Here is a 23812-nt window from a genome sequence, read left to right on the forward strand (position 1 = left end):
ATATATATATATATATATATATATTCCTTGAACCAGATCTGCACAAATATGCCACCTGAGAGGAATCGACTCATTTTAACCAGCAATTTAAACACCAGAGATTAAAAAAGTGTGGCTGTTCAACTCTGAAACAAATCTTCCCATTATTTCATATCAAGAGGGACCAAATGAAAAGGAGACACTTGAAGCTGGACTTCTTGAGTGTGTGTAAATGAGATGCATGGAGGGGTGTAAGGACAGGTAGGGAACCTCCAAATTTTACAGGGCGGTCAGAATATTTCGGGAGACTGCAGTCTGCTTCCCTTGGAACATGAGTCCTGAAAAAGTTGATCTGAAATGTCCACGTTCCTTCCACAGGCCAGCAAAGCAGAAAGCAAGTTTTACTCCTTTCAAAAAGTATCGAAGCTCTGCAGCGTGTGCAGAAGTAGTGTGACTTACCATCTTGTGGCAGGAAGATCTCGTCCTGAACAGACCTTAGCTTGTGCAGTTCAGGTTTGAGATAAATGACTTTCTACAAGTCAAGAGCCAGTTCCGTATCAGTCTGCATCAATGACTGGGGGACAGAGAAGAGAAGAAAGGCACTTTCAGTGGTTTGATGTAAGCTAATACATGTAAAAACCAACAACAAGAAAAAAACAACTTTTGTGAAGATAGCAATGGATTGTTAATTACTTGATGTAAAGAGAAACTTTTGATTTATATTATACTGGCAATTTATGCTGTTTTCAAGAAAAAAAAAATAAAATATGCATCCTTTTACTGAGTTTTATACATAATATTATCATATTCTGGCAGAACAAAGTACATCTGCTGAGAAACTAGCTCACAGTGTGTGATGTCTAGTATCTCTGCCAATATTAGCTTTATGGACCAAGTAATAATATTATGTTAATAACTGCTGATTGCTATTTGTGTACCAGACTGTTCCAATACCATGGTGATGAGCATGCTGTTAGTGTCTGGAACAGATGGACAGACCACGAGAGATATTTGCCTTGATTTTAAGACAAATAGGATTACCTGTTTCATTAACAAGGCTACAAGAAACCGTGGACAAAAACACATGATCCTATCACCATCTTTAATAGCTGGCAGGAAGAGAAAGGCCATGCATTTGTAAAGACACACACTGTATGCACCAATTTGCCCTAACTTTCAGAGAGAGCAAATCTTTGAAGCACGTGTAAAGCCAATGCAGCTGTTTTATGCTGTTAAGAGTGAGAACAAAATTCACCATCTCCTTTCACTCCCTGCCCAGCAGCACAGCTCCGTTACACTTCTCTGCAAAGGTGAGGCTTCAGGCTGGACACGAGGCAATGTGTGCTGTGATGCCCTACCCACCGATATTAAGGACATCTTATAAAGAAGTTGCAACAGCTTCCATCCTCTCTGGAGAAGAGAATTAGAAGAACAACAAACACCCCTTTATCTCATCTTTTTGATATAGCCAAGGAATAAGGAGAAAAGCGCACTTTGATCCTGCTATGTTGTTTCTTAAGCCCTACCACATGGAGGTCTAGATAGCAACTCTATTCTGCAGTCTCCTCTTCTCTCACAGAAATGAGAAAGAAAGGCCATGAGACAAAATAAAAGGCAAGTATTTTTGCTGTAGGTTGTGCAGCTCTGTTTGGAATTAAGGCTGTGATACTGGGAAAAAAATATCTCAGGGCAATATAATATTATACAATGCAAGATATGATGCCATATACTATTGACAAACTGTTTTTGAGTGACTGAAAAAGCCGTTATGTGGGGAAGAGAGCTCTGACACAGCACTGGGGCCGTAACAATAACAACTCCTTTCCTATCTCAGTGAAAAGCCAAAAGAAGAAACTGGAATCTACTGCTTTCATATAAGAGCTGCCAATTTCCAACTGGTATCAGAAGCCAGTCATGTTTGGAAAGGAAATGACCTCTTGCTGCATTGCAAAACTAGCAGGTGCAGATGGCATGTGAACAACTTTCCCAATCGCTGATCTCAAGGTCACAAAACAGAAAGTACAAATGGCTTTAAGGACAATCATTCGGTTCCTGCCAGGTCATTTACAGATTCTGAAAGCACCTTATTCCATTTGGCATGCAAAAAGATTTGAAATAAGGCCACCAACACAGAGGAGGCGTCAGATCTCTGCAACGATACGTTTCCCCCTCCCAAGACACACAAACAAATTCCTATAAATTACATATGTCACCAAACACCAGCATGCGCTGAAGCACCACAATCATTCAAATGAACAGTGGCGATGCCTAGTCTTTAAATTTCATCATCTGTTGACACAGCCAGAAATTTTGTTGAGAAGTGCCTGCTTGTCCTGCAGCACTGTCTGGCCTGCCGACAACTTCCCGGTGTCAGACTGCAGCAAAGAGCTGTGAGAGGAGTTGCTCGGTGCTACTGCCAATGCTACAGAAGCAAGCACTTGCTGTCTCACCGTGTGGCAGTGACAAGTGTGTCTGAGGATGAAATGAGCAACAGTCACGCAAAGTGCAGAAGGTCTTACCAGGGAACGAGTCTTAGGATGCGGCTTCTGCTGAACACGCCAAACAAGGTCAGTATCGGTGAGGGCCATGCATGTTTACCATGGTGCATAGACAGGGAGGATCAAGTCCTCAGAACTAAAATGAGAAAACTTTCTGCCATGCTTTCACTTTCCATTGCCTTTTCACTGGCAAGTAACACCCATCTACATCTGTCCAAGGCATCATATCGTACTGCTACAACCAGAGTCTTTGAGTAGGTCCCCATTCACATCTGAAATACGCAGCTTGAGAAAATAACAGGAAATGGCAGAGCAAAGGCAGTTTCCAAGAACCATAGAGACAAATCAGCACTCTGTTCTTAGTGGGTAGATTAAAAGAAAAAAATCTTCTCTTCCTCTCTGTGAAGTAGGGTGAAATATAGAAGAATTCATTCTGTTTCTGCAGAGCTTTGCATTTGTAAATATTGACTGTATTTTCATTTGTTTCCAGTACCAAAAAACAGGTCAGATGGGCTAGTTAGAGGAGAATTCATTTAAAAGCTAAGCGACAATAGCTGCACGTACAAGACAAGTATCCCCTCCTCCTCCTAAGGGACAAGTCCCTCTATCCCAATATGGGTGTCTAAGATAAATGGAACAAATCATTTTCTCGAATGCCTGCTGCTCCGTATTGACTATTGACCATTTGCTGAGACAAAATGCCTGAAATTTAGGGTGTGATTCGTTTTATTTTGTCAATTACTTCTGAGCTCTCTTCAAAAGGAAAAGCTGTGTACAACACCATCATGGGACTCCATCTTTATTGTCTCAGTAATTCAGCCTTCTCATTTTCACCAGAGAAAAGCAGATGTGCCTTGCATTGGCACTAAATTTTTAACCTGGGTTCTAGAAAGTAAGCTACATGCTTTTTGATAGCTTTTTCAATATCCCAGTATTTTGCAGAGGTACTGCTAAATGACTGCCACAAACTGGCCTGGAATGATGAGGTCATATTTCAGGGCACGAGACCAGGGAGTAAAAATCCCAACATGCGAAGCGTTGCCAGCTTCAAGGAGAAAAAAGCACGAGGAGAAGGAAAGAAAAATAAATGCAATGAAAAATTGTCCTGCTCACGAGCTTTCAGATTTTCTTAGGTATTCACCAATGAAATCACTGAAATACTCTTAAACGACAGTTGTTTTTTAAGCTGGCAATATTCTGTAGTATTTTTGAAAGATGCATCATTTTTTCCTACTAGCCTTGTTCCTACACTAATCTGAATGCATTTTGAATATAGGGTAATTACTTAAATCTTTTGTGTGTTCTTTCTCCTTCACACAGTATATAAAGTGTTACTACAAAGAGAAAGAGGGCATTTAACCCTCGTAATATCTCATGGGGGCTTCAAACTATATTTTCTTTTCTTCCTAGGCTTGTTTTTACATATAAGGAGTTGTGTTCCTTACTGAAAGAGTACTACAACCATAAGCTAGTGGAATTAAAACATCGTGACATGACAGTTGAGCTTTTGAATAATGAATAATGCTTTATATCTTTTGCATAAAAAATATGAACCCTCATTAATGAATTAATACTTGGGAATAAGGATTATTATTTATTTTATTTTATTTTTTAAGATTCAGTAACTCTACCTTTTTCATCTCTTGGTGTAGCAGCTAGCCATAGGTATCAGCTGAATATTTATGTATTGGAGCAGCAGAAGTAGAGGCCAAGACTTCCCCCTCTCACTTAAGAAATAACCTGCCAGGCCTTTTTCATACACTGTAAAGGAATGAAAGAGAACAGCTTTCTTTCTTCTAAGCACCTCTTGGGTCAAATTTAAGGATTTGCAATTGATGATTTTAACTAAAAGGAGTTCTTCGGAAGACGACTCTTTTTTTTACTGTACATACGCAACAAACTCCCAGATGATATCCAAGGTTCAGTTCCATTCTGCTGACAAACCTTACATTCAATGCAGGAAAATGATCTAATGAGCCTAAAAAAAAACACACCACTGCTACATTTTTTTTTATACCAGGAGTTAATTCAGATGTTGGCTAAGCTTATGCAAGCACAGATCTGACCAGCCAAGGTACTGCTTGTTTACAACCACCCCTGCTCTGCTCGACAGGAGTCAGCTGAGCACACCAGTCATGCCTTCTGTATCAGAGTGTTGTAAAGGAGTCATCTGGGGGTTTTGCAATGCCCTGAGTTCCTTAGAGAGGGGAATCCCAATCTATCTGCTTCAGCATTGTTCAATATTATGAACTGCAACTGTTGATAGAAGGGCTCATGCCTTGCAAGCTGACTGCTTATTAGGATTGAAGAAGGAATGGTCGGAAGGCAGGAACTGAATATGGAAATCTACTATTTCAGAGTAATGTAAGAAATTATTTAAAAGCAGTTAATAGAAATCAATATTCTCAGATTAAAAACAAATTTATCCTTGGATAAGAGCTGGGCCGTTAGACCACTCTAGCAAACATGTACTAAGGTCTGGTCTATGTATTGTTGTTTTAGAGGCATCACCACTTTCTGGAAGCATAATCTTACCGTTTGTTTAACTGCAATGGCTATTCTATTACAAGCCCCAGTAGCTGGGAGGATCTTACAGTTTCACAGAGGCAGAGAAGTCTTTTTATTGCCAATATCTACAGAGAGTCTCCTGTTCTAGTGACATCAACAGATGTTTTGTATTTGGTGGGAAAACTTGGACTTGGATAAGCATCTAGATAGAGCAGTTTGCTTTGTGCAAAGCATGTGTATCTTTCACATACAGTGATGTAATCTACACAAAGTCTACATTCTATTTTACTAATTCCAATACAAGTATACATTACTGTATACAGTAAATTCTTAACTGTTTTTGGAAATATGAACTAGATTATCCAAGCCCATGGCAGGAGCTAAATGAAATTTTCAGAGACAGAGCTGTTTTGTTCTGACAGTTTCTCCTTTCTTGTTTCATTGAAGCATTTCTTTTTTTTCTTTTTTTTTCTTTTTTTCTCCTAAGACAAAAGAATAGCCTACCTCTGCCACATATTTCAGCTATGGGGTCTAAAATAGTCAAAGGAGGGTTATTTCTCAAGTTAACAAAAACATTAGTAAAACAATGGAGGTTTGACTTACTGGAATGAAGAATTGATAAACACGCTGATAAGAACTACAGAAAATTGCTCCAGTTCACAAAATGTGCCTATTAAAATTGATCTAGATGTATGTTTAGGTAGATTGTTTTATGCACCTGTTACTGGATTTTGTTTTCCCATACATACCTGCCACTCTCTCACAGAAAAGAAAATATATATTGGAATGACTAACAGGTCAAGCAAAATAAATCACATCAGTAATGCCAGCCTAACAAAAAGTTAATCTATACATAGATTTAGAGCAAATCTGGAATTTGAACTATGCATATTTTCACCTAGTAATAATCAAGTTAAAAAAAAAAACAACCAACCAAAAAAAAACCTCCGACAAATCCACCACAAGAGTACAATGCTATAAACTTGTAGGCCAGCTCCCTGTGAAACGACTTCAAGGGCCACAAAGTGAAAACAAGCTTCAGTGCTGCTTCCATGTCTATGCTTTTTCTGTGCCAACAAGAACCCCTCAGTGTGAGATGACCTTGCCAGTGCTGGTCAGAAGGGAAGTGCCTTCTGTAACTGTTCCAATTTCCTAAGGAAAAAAGGCTTATATCATCATATTTTGTGCAAGCGCCTATTCTGCTCTCTTCACTTCCTCTTCAAATAGCTTTTGAATCCAGCGCCTGCTTTTCAAATAAATTTGAAAGTGTAACACAGACTTCAAGATACAAATCTGTTGCAAGTTTAGCAGAAATAAGCAGCCAGCTAGGAAGAAGAGATCCAAACATCACTTCCAGCCACGGGAAAGGACGCAGCAAAAGCCCCATTCTTATCAGACACAAGACTGTCCATCTAGGACAGACACAAAGACCATCTGGGCCAGGGGAAATCCATGGATCAGATCTTGCATCTGACTAGACGTAACGGAATCCGGTATGGGACACAAATCTATTGGAAATCAGGCTTCACTGATTCCATTGCTCATTTCTCTTAAACTTTCCTACCATGCAGAGAGTTAGGGTTCCCTAAATATCTGCTTGTGCCATTCACAGTCCAAGATTATCCCTTATATTCCAGCTACCCCTTCCTCTTTAAATCTCCAGTGTATATTTAGTGAGGACTTCTTTCCATACTCAGAGTAGATCTCCTTAGCGCCCCAAACTATTGTGTAGTTGTTTAAATACACCACTTCCATCTACCTATGATTTTTCTCCTTATTTAAAATGTGATCCTGCTCACTGACATTGGTTTATATACGTATATGAGCCAGTCTCTTTCTCTCTGTTCAGTGAGTTTGGATATTCAAGCTCCCAAACGGTATTAATTTCTCTTTTGTGCAGGTAGAAGTCATGCCTGTGATGCCGTGTGCCTGTGTAGGGCTTCAGGTCACGTACAGATGATTTCTTCTAGATCTTGCAATGCCAGTGGATAGGTTTAACAACCACAGAAGTTCCTCACCACTCTTCAGATGTGCTAAGAGAAGAGTGGGGGTACTGCTAATTCAGGTGATGCAAAGCTACCTGCCGTATCCCAGACTAGGATTTTAAACTGCTTAATACAGTCTACCTAACTGTGCTTAATATGAATTAGCGAGGACTCACAGAACCTGCTGTGTGACTGGTCAGTCTGTAACAGCTAGAAGGACCCACGGAACTGTGGATGGAAAATCTCCTTCCTCTGCGCATCTGGATCTGGAGCAAACTTCTGCCCGTGTTCTAGACTAGACAAGGCTGCAGCTACTTTTGTCTTGTGAAAACCAAGAAACAGAAATGAAGTCCTTAGTACTCTATTTTTTTTTAAGGAAACCATATTTCTCTTACACCACAGACATTATAAGGCTCAGTTTTATTGCACTTCTTCATAGAGCAAAATGTTGGCATACTTTCCAGTTCCAGAAACATGACTGTGAAGGAGTAAAAATTAAAAAGTTTAATTTAAAGATATACCCAGAACAGCTGTTCGACCCAGCCCTCCAGCTAAGGCTGCTGTAAGACCAGTACTGCTCAGCTGTATGAAGCAAATTTTGCACTCTCTTTCATGGTTTCGGTGGCCTTATGTAAAAAATAAACACATGCACACACAAAGACAGGTACTCATCTTGACCCCAAATAAATCATTTTACTGTCTGAAACTGAGCATATATGTTCTAAATGAACAAATACCATTTTCTGTTACAGACACTCCAAAATTGTGTGCATTTCATACCTCCTAAGCATTGAGTACAATACTGAATTGAGCAATGGGAGCGGTAGTGAACACCAGCCTCTTGGAGATCTCTGCCTCAAAGGAGAGCCTGAATAACTTTTCAGTTGGCAAGTAAGAAATGAGCTCACACTACAAACTTTCTTTCCCTTGAAGTTAGTAGCAGAATCTCTTCCCTCCTCCCAGCTACCTGTTCTCATAAAATTTATCAATTTCATGTGCTGCAAGACTGGAGTCCTCTGTCTTTCATATTTAAGTGAAATGGCCAAGGGGGTTCCGTGTTATTAGTGCTGAGTGTTGGGACAGGCAGAGTATGATCGCATAATCTTTATTTCTTTGGGGAATAAATCAACGAATCACCCCCCCCTCACTTTTGCACTAAAAAATACAGCTATTAACTCACTGATCTATCTCCTACAGATGAAGGAGGCTGAAGAAGCAAGCAAATGATGTTAACTGAGGAGTAAATTACTGTTTGGTAGTCAGATGGAAGAAGAGCCTCTGAGGAAACTTAATCACCACACCCTGCCAGTTATTAAAAGGCTGTGTGACTGCTAGGTGACTGCTTATGCAAAATTACCAAAATGTTTCTTTAATGAAAAGATTAAACAAAAGGTTTCACGACAATGTCTGCTACGTCTAACAGGGCTGGAGTATCACAGAAAACCCAGTCTTGCATTTACATCCATCCAGGTTGACTGCTGTCTCTGTGGGGAGCGGATGGATTTGTGCACGCACAGTCTAGCTGAAGGATTCCAGCCACAGGGGAAATAAAATAAAAATAAGAAGAAGAATTTAAAAAAGAGTTTTTGTCTATAGGCTGTGACAAAAAAAAACAAGCTTAGGAAATTAGTTTTGTAGTTCTGTCATGGATCAAGGCTTACACAAATGTATGCCTTCTATGTAGAACAGCGTCGCAGCTGATCCTGTTTGAAGGATTTTGAGCGTAACTTTTGCTACACGTAAACTTCTGGAGGAAGACACTTCATGTGCAACAGAATGAAAAAAAAACTATAAACTGATATCTTGTCAAAAATACATATTTCTAAAATGTGGGACTCCAGGGAAAAAATCAGTCAAGAGATGCACAAATTTTACAGTAAAATTTACAAGTAAAAAATCCTACTGTTAATACCCAATGGAAAAAAGCAATGTTGCAGAACTCTCCTGGCTACATTTTGATCATCCCAGTGAGTGGGCCTCTTCAAGATTATTCAAAGATTAAAAATGGGATGTTGCATGTAGCTACCGTGATTCACTTGATCTTTTTCTGTCTTCCAACTAAGCTTTTTCATTCACAGGGAAAAAACAATGATGTCATCCAGTTCCCCACTCTGCTGAGACAGGGTAATTGCAAGGTTTTACACTGTCTTGTGGGTTAGCAAATTTCAGTCAGTGACATTTTTTAAAGTAGGCTCATTTGCCATTACTTTGTGGTAGTTCATGAGAGAGACAGAAGTGTCTTACTATCTGCTTCTGGCCACCAAAGAGCAACGCAGAAACACCAAAACTTCCAGGATACCTACAGGAGCACCAGAGTTAGATAACACCTATTTTGAAATGAAATGATACAGTATTTCATGTTGAACATGATTTTCCTAGTAAGAAGAAACAAACCCAGAAGAAAATGGGGTACATTCAATTCTGCTTCTCTGTGCTACAGTCTTTCCCTCTGTAGATATTGATACAAATATATAAAAAAAAAAAAATCTGAGAAAACTCATACAACTCCAACATTACAGCCATATAATAACTTGGCTACATTTTTAATGACCAGACACAAAGCACAAAGCTAGTTGTTGCTGTCTTCAATATCTAAGCAGCTTGTCATTGCAACGTTTAAGTAAAAGGATCCAGAATCCGATTTATTTGTGCCTACCTCCTATTACAGCTCAGATCTGAGCTTAACTCAGCAGAGAGAGCAGTGAGTTGCTACTCAAGGCTGCCACCTCCTGTCTTAAATCCCTAGTCACTCACTGGCAAATTAGTAACCTGATCAAGGAGCTTCTCCTAAAACTCCCTTCTTCGTAAGGCTAATTCTACAAAGAAATGATGTTTCTTCAAAAATAATCAGTCACAAAGATTTACAGGAAGTAGGGGAGCTGTGCACTTACCAACCGTTACACTTCCACGGACATCCATGGATATTAGATCTAAGGAAAATCCAAAAAGGAGATGATCTCCTCCTCAGGCAGCGCCATGCTGCGTTTCACTATGCCGTGTTTCAAAAGATGGACCTCTCCATTTTATGATACACGTTCAACAGCTGGCAGATAAAAATGAATTACCGACATCTGAAACATGTTACAGTGCTTACAAACTGCTGATTAAAGGAAGAAAGATTAAAGACAGAAAGGTTGCATTTTTTCCCAGTGATTAATCCTAACCTCACATTCAAGTGGCATGAAAACCCCTGAAATTAAGAAATTAGAGGACAGACTTATGCTTTGCACACTTCAGATGTCTGACGGTTCTTTGCTTCTAATCAATTAGGCTAAAAACTCACAGTCTTTTATTCACAACTGAGACTTTCTTTTCATGAGCCTGGCTACTGGAATCAAAGGAAATGTGCACGACTGTGTTAGTTTCTAGCCTGAAACCTTGATATTCTCCTTGTACGGAAGCATAACAATTTTCAGACACAAGTTTTGGCTACACTCATTTTTCACCTGAAATTTACAAAAAATAAATGCCTTTATTTCCTTTCCTTTCCCTTCCCATCTATTTTTCCTTATTTCATTTGAAACGTAGGGCAAATAATCTCTGCAAAATTGCACATTGAAAGTTTCAGATATTTTTCAGTGTATGAACAGAAGAAAGGTTTTCCTTATTTTAAGCTAGTGGAGCATCCACTTATTTTAGCTATTTCCCCATTTTCATTCTCAGTCTTGTAAGTTTTTGCTTTCATCCAACCAAGGTAGCTTCCAGAGGCCTGCAGTGAGGAATTTCAAGGGCAGTACTCACTAGTTCCCACCTCAACACTGAACAAATTTGTTCTCTTGTGCTATAGCAGCAAGCAGAAAACAAGCAAAAAACAAAAATCAAACAAACAAACAAACGAAAAAACATTACTTTTGAAACAGGTCTTGGGTCGCTTACATATAATAAAGTTCTTACCACTAAATGGAGTTTGGTAAAACAGTGAATCTGCTGAGCATCTGCACTGCATACAAATCAATCAACTTTGCAAATGTCCAACATTTACGAGAAATCCATCCTAATTTTTAAAATCAGTTTGGTCTTTGTTAAAAACAAAAGGGGTTTAAAAAGCTAAGTCTTTTGAAAACAAGTGAAAAGTGCAATTCAAACCACATAGCAATATCGCATGGCAATTCTTACGCCCTCTGGAAGGAGGCTGCATTTCATTATAAAATGTCTCTCGTTTGGTCAAACCTGCCTGGTCTTCAGAGCGCTTTGAAGACCAAAGCTCTCCAAGGACAGCAGAACAAGCACTCTGAGGAAGGGGAGCTTGAAAGACCCTGTAGCACAGTAGCACAGTAGGCTTTCCTGCATCCCACAGACCAGGCAGCCAGCATACAGATGTTTCCATCTCCCAACCAGCAGTATGCTGCTTCCAAGTGACACAGGAGTCAGGATTTAATCTCTCCAATATGCTCACACGTGGCCTATTTACCAAGCACCTGGCAGTCTGCCCTCACGTCCTACTTCCGTGGTACAGTCAGCTCTGAAATTTCTGGCCATACCTCACCTTGCTTCAGTCGCTGCAAATCGCCAATTTCTAATTTACAGTACGTATGGAATGTCTTTATTTTTTTATTTCTTGAAATTAATTGAAATAACAGATTAATTTAACACACTTCAATGCTACCTTTCCTTTACTTTCCCTTGCCATCACCCTCATGTGGAGCTAGACTCACACGTATGTCCTAAAATCCATGCTGATTCTGGAATTGCTTATACCGGTGGAACACTGCAGGATGTCATCTCTACAAAAAAAAAAAATAATAATACATGAGCTGTTAAGTACATCATAATAATTACAGATCAGTCTAGCATCTACAGATCAAACCCAACAATGGGCTTGCTGACAACAACTTCTGACTGCAAATTTAATATCCTTATTTTCACATGTATATGTACACAAATGGAGGATAGCTTGATTACCAGTGACTTCATTTTGTTCCTGAAGTCATTAGTGCAAGCAAATACAGCCTAATTAAATAAAACCCATGAAGTACTGCTACCTCAGGTGTCACGTTCTCTGAAGCTTTTTTATTTTCTAAGTATTGCTTTTAAAAAGAATATAATAAGGGCAACTCTTAAAAACCAATAGCATGAGGCAGTATTTTCCTTCTAAACAGCAGCATTTCATTGGCATGTTTATAATGGGACCAAGCATATATCTGTGTAAAAGTATTCTATAAAAACTGAATTAAAAATTTAGAAAAATGGTAAAAAAGCAATTAAAAAGGTTACCTGTTACTTGTTAAATGTAACCTTTACTGTTATGGGGATGGGCTCCACAGCAATGAGGAATGAATTGATTTGAAATCTCTTTTTTTTTTTGAAAATTTGAGGTGTAAATAGACTTCAGTAATCAAAAATCTATCATCACAAAATTATGTCAAAACATGACTCTGCACATGCTTTGGATAAGTTTTGAAAACTCCGTTAATTTTTGATAAAGTCATTATTCAAAAGTCAGCACTGGGGTTGCATCAGATGATACAGGTTCTGGTCTGGGCTCATTCTTGGACATCCCCTGTGTGATAATCACTTAAAATTACGTTTTCAGAGGTGGCATTTAATTTTGGATAAGCCAGCTTTGCCTGCCAGACTTTAATATCTGATACCCAGTTCTCAGAAGGTGGTTTCATCGGCTTCAGGTGGTATGAAAAGAACTCAAAATCTCTGCAAATCAGATTCCCAAATGTCTGAATGTCCATTGTTTGTTATTTGGATGCTCTGCAAAGTGTCCATAAAGTATTACCAAGGATCCAGAAGATTGCCATGACTGAGGTGTTCGATGCCCAGGACACCTCGCCCACACATTTCAGTGCTTCAGTTTAGGCCACGAGAAATTACAGTGCTTCAAAAAAAAGCCATAGCTGAAAAAAAAAAAAACAAAAAAACACAGATGTTCTCTGCCATAAAGCTATCTGTGGCCCCCAGCTTTCACTGAAATGAATGGAAGTATGTGCCTTACAGTGGTCTGGACCTTTGTGAAAAGGCATCATCTCACATATCATGATCAAAATTCATTATGATTTGCAACGTCTGAATGATATAACTTTGTCTGTAGTTGTCTTCTAAAAGTTTTGAATGGCAGATGCCAAACAGGCTAGAAATACTACACAGAATTGAATTAAACTGAATTTAAAAATAAACTAAAACATGACTTTTATAATGTGTTCTTATGTTTGTCTGGAAATGAATCAACAAAAATAATAGTTCATACTCTGTAATTCTGTGATACTAAAGAGGCAAAATGTTTTCTCTATATTGGGAAGAAATCCTGTTGAAAAATCCCCACCAATAAAAACCTGTGCTCAACAGACTTTAATTCTACGTCCAAAACCCCCACTTACCAACCCCAGTGTTACCTACACAGGATCATATGACCCAGGTGAAGACATTCTGCAACTATGCCACTGTTTCCAGCATGCATGACTCAGAATGGGTGTTGCTAACAGGGAGGAGAATCCAGGCCCTTTTGCCCTGCACACAAACCCAGGCCTGCTGAGCACTCTCCTTTTACACGGCCTGACACCTGAGCTGCCTTTTCTGAGCAGGAAATGGATCCTGCGCAGGATACCTGAGCAAGCTTGGTTTCGATAACCAGGAGAGTTCGATATTCAAGATTTGGTAAAAGTTAGGGTGCCTTAATGCTAATGAGCTAATCTGCCCTTTAACCCATAACCAATTTAGAAGCATTCTGACTTCCTGAATATTTCCTATTTACTGTATCCACTAGTTCATAAATCCAACAAATAACAAATACTCAGTGTTTAGTCAATTCTAAGGGATGCTTTCTTTGAATCTCATTTTTTTTTTAATTTTGATAGAACGATGAAATAACTCTGAGGCAAAGGTAAAATGCCTCAGTAGGAAACAAAACCGATTAATGAGGAGAAAAGGATGAATCCCAACACTCAGGTGGAGTGTCTTTCCCCTGCTCTGCCAAAACAACACTGGAACCGGCCTCCAATACACAGGAAAGGGCCTCGGGTCCCCCCAGCCTGCACAGAGCTGGCATCGGCACCTCCTGGACACCTACACTGAGCCTGCTCAGTGAGAAGTGAAAGTGGGACTAGAAACACACCATTTCCTCTGCTTTCATACGCTCCAGGCTGCCACTTCATTTGATGGAGAACTCTTCTCAGGCTGATCAGACATGAAGGAGGTGTCTTCTGTTCCTCCCAGACCCTCCCTTCCCTGCAATAAGAGCAGAGCTCTGGGTGTCCCCAACGCCCTTTTTCCCTTTCTGTTCTGAGCATTTCCTGCCTCTGTTTGTGCAGTTTCTCAGTGCCTGCACATGCGGATAGACACAGATTACTAAATTGGCAAGTTCATAAAAATCAATTCAACTCAGTGAGAGACAGATGTAGTACTTTATCTCAAAAGCTTCAGCACTCCACTTAGTCATTATACTTTTATTATCTTTTATGACAAAGCCTTGCTCTCTTGCAAAAGTCACAGCAAGTAACTGCACCATCTCGCAGCAGGAAATGGTGGGTAGGTCTCCCCACGGCTGTACAAGAACAGCTAGTGGACGCTAGCTCATCGGAAGAGAAGTTTTTCATTTACACAATGTCATGGAAAGGTTACTTTACAAGTTACTGCAAGAAAATAAAGTCATGAAATACATTTAAAATTTACTCTGAAAATGGAAAAATATATATATATATTATTTTCTTTGCTTCTTTACAATCTCCTAAGCAAGTTTCACTAACTGGGATATACACAGTATGGAAAATGTGCAATACATGCACAAAGAGGACAATTCAAATGTATACAGTGCCCCATATTTGAACCCATCAATTCACTGATTTTTAAGCTTCCCCCTTCAAGACATCTTTGCATGACTAACATACAAAAGAAATACCAATCCCTGTACAGTTTGGATCTAGTTAAATTAAATTTCTGTTACTACAATTTATTTGTGAATACTTTGTACAACTAGCACAGTGCAAGCACTTCACAAGTACTAACGCCATGAAGAATCTCTGGGGTGGTGTGGTATTTCTCAGTGCCACCCATGCAGACAATGGATCTTGTGGCCAAGGATGCACTGGCATCCACTGGCATGGAGAAGGCATTCTGCATTGCCCTGCTTGCAGCAAGTGGCACTGACAAGTACAGACCACAGTACAAATTCTCTCTCCCTGCTACTAACTAGGTGCTGACACACTCTGCAACTTTTTTCCTTACAGATTCTGTGTTTTCTTTTTTCTTTTGCACATTAAGTAACAGCTCAGTTCAACTAAACTGGGCGAAGTAAGTTTTTAAATAGATTTCCGTTCAAGCCACATTATATTTCCTCTCCTGCATTGTACACGACCTTTAATAAAACACCAAAACCTTTTAAGGCTATCCAGCAGCTGCCAGTAAGAGTTGGTGGCAAGAACAGCGTTAGTTAATGACTACGCCGTGCAAGACACAAGTTCCTCCTTAACAGGCCTATTTCTGGTGCAGAACTTGCATCCTTCTGATGCGTAATCTTACACGTTACGCTAGAAGCAGCAAATTAACCGTATATTTTGCAGTGATTGGCAGACTTCAATGTCACTATTTCTTGAGTGACTTTAATTGCACTGCGATTTCTGACTGTGGTTCTTAAACTAACCCCTTGTAATGCAGGCTTTTGTTTAACTAATAGTCTAAATCCCTGGCAGGAAACGTCTCACATAGTACAAGTGGGGGATGCATATTAATTAATGAAATTAAACTCAAAAACATACTTACAGAGATCTAGTGATCTCAGACAAGATAGCAAATGCATTGTTTGTTCATCCTTTTTCTTTGGGTCTCCCAGATTAAGCTCTAGTTTACCTCCGAGCAGAGTACGCTTTGCCGTTGCTCCACACGAGGAAGCTTTGCGGAAGCATTCTGACAGACCAACAAGTGATTGAAACCCAGACTGAAACATCTCTCATTCCCAGAGCTCAGGTGCTTTACTCATGACCATCAGAATGATATGGCACGGTACATGTCCAGCTTATTGAAACCAAGACTTGGGCCAGTTAAGCGATGTTTCCAAAACTACACAGTAAGTCTAACAGCTGTGCACAGGTAACTTCCATACCCAAGCCCTCTTCGCTGGGTTCAGTGAGCTGAGTGACTTCAGATATACGGATTAACTACTTTTTCTGGATGAAGAATGGGCTTTTAAAGCAATTGCTTAATGTATTTGACTCCAGCCAACAACATAAAACCTTCACTTTAAAAAATATGAAAACATCATGCAGTGAAAAATGGAAAATATTAAGGCTAAGCTTATCTATACTAGAGTGTGAGACATACCCAAGGTGCAGCTGCTGGGCTCCAGAATGACCAGAAACCCTTCTGTGATAGCTGCATCGCGCAGGATCAGTCCATGTTCATTCGGATTGCCTCCTTGTCTGAGGAGGTGGTGCCTTGCCTTCACATCACTCTTAATGGCTGACCGCAATTAAAGCTGGATAAAAAGGCACACATTCTACTTTTTTTTTCTTTTCTTTTCTTTTCTTTTTTTTTTTTTTACATTTCAAAGCATGTCAAAAAATCAGAACTATTATTCGCATGTGACTTGGATGAGTAAGTATACAGAAAAAGTGTGTGCTTTTGTGGTCTGTATGTCTAATTATAGCATGCTGCTGTTCAGAGGATCACAGAATCATTAAGGTTGGAAAATACCTTCAAGATCATCGGGTCCATCCATCCCCCTACCGCCACTATCACCCACTAAACCATGTCCCTCAGCACCACGTCCAACCTTTCCTTGAACACCCCCAGGGACAGTGGCTCTACCACCTCCCTGGGCAACCCATCCCAATGCCTGACCACTCCTTCTGATGAGAAATGTCTCCTCATTTCCAACCTGAACCTCCCCTGGCGCAACTTGAGGCCATTCCCTCCAGTCCCATCACTAGTTACCTGTGAGAAGAGGCCGACCCCCAGCTCCCCACACCTTCCTTTCAGGTAGCTGTAGAGAGCAATGAGGTCTGCCCTGAGCCTCCTCTTCTCCAGACTAAACACCCCCAGTTCCCTCAGCTCCTCACAGGACTTGTGCTCTAGGCCCTTCACCAGCTTCGCAGCCCTGCTCGGGACGTGCCCAAGGCCTCGATGTCCTTCTGGTAGCGAGGGGCCCAAACCGAGCACAGCACTTGAGGTGCAACCTCACCAGAGCAAGTGCGGGCCTGCTGCTGCTTTCTTGAGTGTTAGGTTGGGAACGAGGAGCCATTTCTCCCCAGAAGGAGCAGCCAGGCACTGGGACGGGTTGTGCGGGGAGGCGATGGCGTCACCGTCCCTGGGGGTGTTAAGGAACGGCTGGATGTGGTGCTTGGGGATGTGGTTTAGTGGGTGATAACGGTAGCAGGGGGAATTTGGTGGCCATCAGAGACAAAGCAGGGATATTTATTCTTCATTATTTGAGAACACTGCAAGGACACAACGCGTCCGCACGGCCCAAGCCGCTCGGAGACCCCCGAGGCTCGCGGTGGGGGTGGCGGAGGCAGGGCGGGGCCAGCGCCGGCCGCCATTACGGGCCGGCTCCCCCTGCCGGGCGGCCGCCGCCACGGCAACGGGGCGAGGGCGGCGCTCCCGGGGCGCGGGGAGGCGGGGCCGTGGGCGCGTGATTGGGCGGCGGCGGGGCGCTGACGGCTTCCGGCGTGCGCGGCGGGGGCGGCGGGGGGGGGGTCCCGGTGCCGGTAGCGGGGCGGCGGTTGGGCGGCGGTTGGGCGGCGGTTGGGCCGGCGGCGGCGCAGGGATGGACACGCTGGGCAGGAAGGTGGTGGTGTGCGACAACGGCACCGGGGTGAGTGGCGGCGGCGGCACCGGTACCGGCAGAGCCGCCGGAGGTCGGGTGGAAAGGGAAGGAGGAGGAAGGAGAAGGGCGACGGCGCCGCTCGCTGCCGGTCCGCCCGGTGGCCGCGCCAGGCCCGCCCGGCCCCCGTGGGGCTTCGGAGGCCGAGCACGGGGCCTGCCCGCGGGAGGGGACGGCGTGGGAATGAATGGGCCGCGGGGCTGCGGGGGCTGCAGAGCCGCCGGGTGGGCGCCGGTAACCGGGAGGGCCCGGGGGGGTTCTCCGCTCCCCATCACCTCCGTGGGTGGCAGCAGAAAGCCGGCCTTTTGTCAGGCTGCGGGGCGCCTCGGCAGGAAGTGCGGGAGGTACCATTTTAAAGGCAGGCGATAAGGTGCTGGGCGTGGAGATCCCCCTCGGGAGCTTTGTTCGGCGGTCAAGGTTCCCCCCGGGGAACGGAACGGTGGCTGTTACATTAACAACGCCGACGGCACGCTAGCGTGCCCGGGATGGCCGGATACGGGCTTAACAACCGCTTAGAATAAAGGAGAAAAAAAAATACTTAAAGCCCAGGATGGAATAGTTGAGACAAAGGATGATGTTGTTAAGGATTCGGCCTCCTGATTTACGGTTTGCAGCTAGCATCCGAAATGGTTGGACTGCTTTGGAAAGAAGAACCACGCAGCTGACAGGGTTTGACAGCTCCAATGCCTTCTCATGTTTCCCCTTCTAGGAAAAATTATCCTTAACGGGGCCGAGGTCCAGGCCCTCTGGGCGCTTCTTGCAGTATCAGTTAGAAAAAGGAAAGAAAAATAAGACATTTTATTTTTGCAAATGAACGTGGAAGCTGGTGGATTTTTTGTTGTTGTATTTTATTATTATTATTTTTTTTAGATGTTTTAATGGTTTTCTTGTCAGGCTTGACTCTGAGAGGCCCATGCTCAAAGAAAATTTTAGGACTTCATCCTTTAGGATAGCCCTTTAAATAGCAGTAAAGCACCACACCGTAAAATGTTTTGGGTATAGCTAGGGACAGCAGTTCTGTACTGTAGCCAGTCTCAGGAAGGTATAAGCCAAGGGTAGAAACAATTATTTTTACACAATTTCCCAAGGTAACTTTGGAACACAGGCTTTATACAGTGTAACAGCTCTGCATCACTTTATAAATCAAGAGGCAGATGATGCATTTTTCCCTCTCTGAACTGTAGCAGATGGATATAAATAACTACAACAGTGTAAGATACCTTTGTGCTGCTGCGAGGGTGCCAAAGAGGAGGGGCCTGTGCCACTTCAGCTTCTGTTGCTTTGGGTTGTGTTTTGCATCCAAGAACAACTGCACACATGTGGACATACCCTGGCCACAGAGATAGCTGTGTGCAGGAACAAAGTATCAGGGTATAATTGTTGTTAAATCAGTCAACTAGAAATATTTAGGTCAAATTGGGAGAATTAAGCTAGAAGAAAATTCTGTTCTTCAGATCAGTAGATCTTTGAAACCTCAGCTGTATTGAGAAAATGAAGTTTGTCCTATATTGTCCAAACGCTGTTCTTGCAATAACCATTTTTCTGTGTGACAAAGAGCTGCTTTGTATCAAAAGGATTTCTGATACACTGTGATATGCCATGATTAAAATTAAGTGGCAAAAATATTACATTAAAACTACACCTGAGTTTTCTGTGTTCTATTTTTACCATAGGCTTGTCTTTGAAAAGTTCTTGCTATGCTGAAATACGACTTTAAATGTTTCTCTTTGCTTTGAGGAAGAGGTGGCTAGAAGGAAGTTCTTGCAACACGTGTAGGAGAGAGGCAGGCAATGGCATCTTAAGTGCCAAAGCATTAGAAGTGGGTGTTATTTTTGTTACAGGACAAGTGACAAGACACTTAGTGGCCTGTAAACTTTTTCTGATAGTGTTTAGGGGTTTTGCTTGAGAATTGCATCAATAGAAAGAGTCAAGCACGGATATCTAGTGAGAATATCAATATTCATTTTAGAGCTTGTCACGTGACATGTTTGTGAGCTTCCTCATTCTTTTAGTTCGAAAGAATACTTATACGTACAAGTTCTTACTGTTTGATGACTCAGTAGGAAGTGAAAGAGTCAGTATAAACCACAGTGCAATGGAGAAGAAACTATATATGGTAAAATCTTTTACATACGTGGTCTTGCAGACAGGCAAAAGAAGCAGCTATTCTTAAAACATTTTGAATGTATAGCAAACACTTGCAAAAAATGAATGATATTGAACTCTTGGCTGCCTTGCAATGCTGCATAAATTCATTGAGAGGTGATGTTATTGTTAGAGCTGTGGTGTATACTAAGCATGGTCCTGAAATTATCTGATAATCGTTCCAAGGGGTGTGCGAATAATGTGTAGCAGAGGAATAAGTGCGCTGTACTTAAATTTCAATGAAGGGTTTCAAACTGAGGGTGAAAAGAGCAGTGAGCGTTTAATGTCTGGCACCAGAAAAGAGAAGGTGATTATATTCCAAACAATTTTATAATGTTTAATTAAGTATTTTGGAGGATCTTTTGTAAGGGAGAGATAAGTGTCGTATGTTTCTTACTCCTTCAAAAATCCAAAACAGCCCAGTTTTGTTTCTAAGATGCTTTTACCTGTCAGTTATCTCTCGGTACTTTTGTCAAGTCTGGTTCTTCAGCCATAGCATCTAACATGACGTCTTCATCAACCTACTGAACCAGCAGAATATTCAGTGTCGTGACAGGCAGAATATTACACTGAGAATGCTCTCATTGATGGAGATGCTGACGTACAAGGCTGCCTTGTTCTCATCTTCACTAAATATTCATGGAGCCTGGGGATGGGGGGAAAAATTGAAGGGGAGGAAGAGAGAGAGAAATTTTGCCCCTTCAGTTTGGTAAACTCTATACAGAGCTTACCGGGCTTTGTAAAAATGTCATTTTAAGACTCTCTGTTCCAACATGAAAGAGGTAGGGAGGTCTTAGTAAAAGTCTAAGCTTAGTCTTACTCATTTTATGTTGTATAGCCTAAATCTGGTCATGGGATTTGTTAATTGCCAATATCCTACTATTATGCAGCATCCCGGGAAGGTGTGTCAAGGCCTAGAGGGCTTAACGTAGAAAGGGGCTGGAAGTTACAATTACCATTTGGGTAGTAAGAATTTAGGACAGTGTTTCTGTAGGTCAGTACTTTCTAGCTCAGTGTAGTTGTATGTGATTACCAGAGGTACTTTTAAGGTTAATCAACTTGCACTTTGGTTGTGCATCGCAGCTGCTGTATAAACCTCAGGGCCTATTTGCTTGGCCAGCAGGAGCTGCAGGTGGGCGTCTTGAAGCTCCTTGAGGGGTGCTCTGATGGCTGAAGTTGTAAAGCTTCGTTTAGGTGGTACTGGTGCTGTTACTTCTGTTCACCAATGCGGTTGCTGATGACTGGTAGGGAAGTTAGTTCATTCGAGGCTGGGGGGGGAACAGTTAACAGCTGCATGGGAGTGAAGGTTTAGGTGTTTATGGCTATACTCAAGAATAATTTATGAAACCCTAAGCTAGAAGATGGGATTATAAGGGCTGTTTTGTAGAACTTCATTCAAGCTTGACCAGGTTCTGCTGTACAATCACATTCTAGACTGTAACAAGCACACCTATACCTTGTAGTAGCAACTAAAATTGCACGACCGAAAGCGATAAGTCTGAAAGGAAGGGGCGTGTGTGATTCCTTTTTTTTTTTTTTTTTTTTTTTTTTTTAAGAATCTGTACACCTTTATTTGCACTCAGCTCAGTCCTTCAGAATGTCTCAAATGTTTCCTGTGGTATAAAACTTCTGGTAAAGACTTGTGGTGTGTTCAGGTAGTGTGATCCAAAAATGCTTGTGGCTACTCTTTGCTTTCCCATAGCAGCGCTGCATTCCTGAATACACAGATAAGATCTGTGTAACTCCTAGGTACTTTGGGCCTTAACGTAAGGCAGGGAGTCGATAAGTACTTGCCTTTTTGGAGAACATGGATTGAAGTCGACTGAGTGAAATGAATTTTATATGCAGTGTCAGTCTTTAGGTATTTGAAACAGTTCTGCCCTTGGAGAAAGCAATTGCTGAGCGGGTGAAAAATGAGGGGCACAAAAGCAAAGAATTCCCTCCCCACCCTTAGTAGCCCCAGTTTAACTAAAATGTTTCTTGGCTCTTTCCAGAACTAGCTTGATAAATATCTTTCTGAAATGGGTGCCCTTTGTCCTTCAGTAAGACAAATAATTCAGAGCAACAACAGAAAGTGACTTTTCATGTTAGAGTTACCTGTAATGACAGAATTCCCCTTGTCTGTAAGGAGCTGTACTCTTTGCAGTGATCATTTTTTCAGCGGCAATCTTCAGCCCTCACTTCAGAAAGCAGCGAACTTTTTGGAAATTCTAGCAGACAGCTGTAATACGACCTGAAGTGGATGACTAAGCTTTGAGACAGGGACCCAAGGAGGCTGTGAATTTGGAGGCTTCCAAGCCTTGGAGGCTTCCAAGACCCAGCTGGACAAAGCCCTGAGCAGCGTGGTCTGAGTTCAGTGCTGCCTGGGTTGAGCCCAGGACTGGACCAGAGAGCTCCCAAGGTTCCTTCCATCCTGTGATGCTCTCTTACACCTAGATGGTCTGGTAATTTTGTAGGTGAAAATGCTTAATGTTTGGCTCAGAACCATGGGATTTTGTTCTGTCATGTTGTTACAGCACAGTAAATAAAACGTGTACCAGAAACAGAGAAGCCTGTTCCATGTGAACTTCATCACAGCAGGATAGCTGAGGAGCATAAGCTGCTGATCACAGTTAGCTAAAGTTGTAACTTCTTGCTGGGGCACTCTCAAGTTCTTGTTTTACAACTGAGCTTCCCCTAGGGACTGTGCATACAGTCACTATACACTTTTTTATGCTCAATTAATCTGTAATGTTTTCATAGCATATGCACTGTATCTTTGGACCTAGCAGTGTAAGACTTATTTTGTACATATTTGAGGAACAAGTACATTCTCAGAGTATCCTGGTCGGTATGAGCTACCATCAGCTGAGACTTCACGTCTGTCCTGTACGTTTTAGAAGAGTTTTCTGCAAACTTTTATTTATTTATTTATTTATTTCTCCTTAAAATACATCCTGAAAGTTTTGGAACTCTTGAGAAAACTCTGACTTTCACGAAGCATCTCCACTGGTTCCCAGATTAACCCTTTTTATTGCAGCGTAACACCTGAGTTCACAAGGCTTTGTGTTTTTTAACATGTAATTCATGACGCTGATCTTTGTGCTAATTGCAAAGGCAAGTTAATTGGGTCTCATTGGGTGCTCTTATAAGGTGCTCCATTACAGAATGGTAAGTCAGTTTGCTGGAGAGTTTTCTATAGAGTGGCAGGAAATCCAGATTTGAACACTAGACTCTTTTATACCTCTCAGTGTACTTAGTCATTTTAGTAATGTTTCCAGCAGTCCGTTTTAGAAAACATTTTGGAAGATACTTTAATTCTCTATTAAATGTTTCAGATGTGTAGATCTGTAGAAGTGATGTGAAAACATAAGTCCTGTATGGGCACATGCTCTTAAACATGAGGCTTAATTTTTTTGCCCCCAGACAGGTTTCTATTAATAAAGTAATGCATGCTCTAATAAAATTGTTTTTCTTTTCAGTTTGTGAAATGTGGCTATGCAGGCTCAAATTTTCCAGAGCACATTTTTCCAGCTTTGGTTGGAAGACCTATTATAAGATCAACTGCTAAAGTGGGAAACATTGAAATCAAGGTAATTCTTTTTATTATTCTTTTTTTAACAAATAAGTCAATGGGTGCCCTAAATATTACTTGCATAATGTTTGAAAATGGTTGTTCCTATATTCTCGTGTGCTGTTTCAGTATCCCTTGATTAATTTCTGTTGGGTTTTAGCCTGTCACATATTACCAAGTAATCAAGAGGATAGTGTGAAGTTCTGCGGAGGCCTTCAGCTAGTACAGCTGAGGAGTTAGCAGGTAGGGCTCAGGTAGTTCTGGACAAAAAGGGACTTCAAATGCCAATAGCTAAATGATTGCAAGATTAGAAGGCAGAAATTCCCCAGGCTGGGTGGGGCTTTGAGCAGCCTGGGCTAGTGGAAGATGTCTCTATTCATGA

At 41.5% G+C, this 23812-nt stretch overlaps 1 protein-coding gene and 1 long non-coding RNA gene across 5 annotated transcripts in view; one reads left to right on the forward strand and one right to left on the reverse strand.

Moving 5' to 3' along the window:
* LOC118163973 overlaps positions 1–6118 on the reverse strand; it is a 15037-nt gene extending 8919 nt beyond the window's left edge. For 2 of the 3 annotated variants that reach the window (XR_004749275.1, XR_004749274.1), the window contains exons 1-2: positions 5946–6118; positions 439–553 (exon numbers count right to left, since the gene is read on the reverse strand). This is a non-coding gene — a long non-coding RNA (uncharacterized LOC118163973). Of the gene's footprint in view, positions 1–438; positions 554–1341; positions 2471–5945 lie in introns of those variants that run through there. The other variant, XR_004749276.1, reaches the window with a different exon arrangement.
* Positions 6119–17563: 11445 nt separating this feature from the next.
* Positions 17564–23812, forward strand: part of ACTR2 (actin related protein 2) — a 24350-nt gene continuing 18101 nt past the window's right edge. For both annotated transcript variants that reach the window (XM_035321163.1, XM_035321164.1), the window contains exons 1-2: positions 17564–17723; positions 23339–23449. In XM_035321163.1, the coding sequence (XP_035177054.1) occupies positions 17676–17723; positions 23339–23449 (159 nt within the window). In that variant the 5' untranslated portion in view covers positions 17564–17675. The remainder of the gene's footprint in view (positions 17724–23338; positions 23450–23812) is intronic.

Source organism: Oxyura jamaicensis, chromosome 3 (assembly GCF_011077185.1).
Source record: "Oxyura jamaicensis isolate SHBP4307 breed ruddy duck chromosome 3, BPBGC_Ojam_1.0, whole genome shotgun sequence".
Lineage (NCBI taxonomy): Eukaryota > Metazoa > Chordata > Aves > Anseriformes > Anatidae > Oxyura > Oxyura jamaicensis.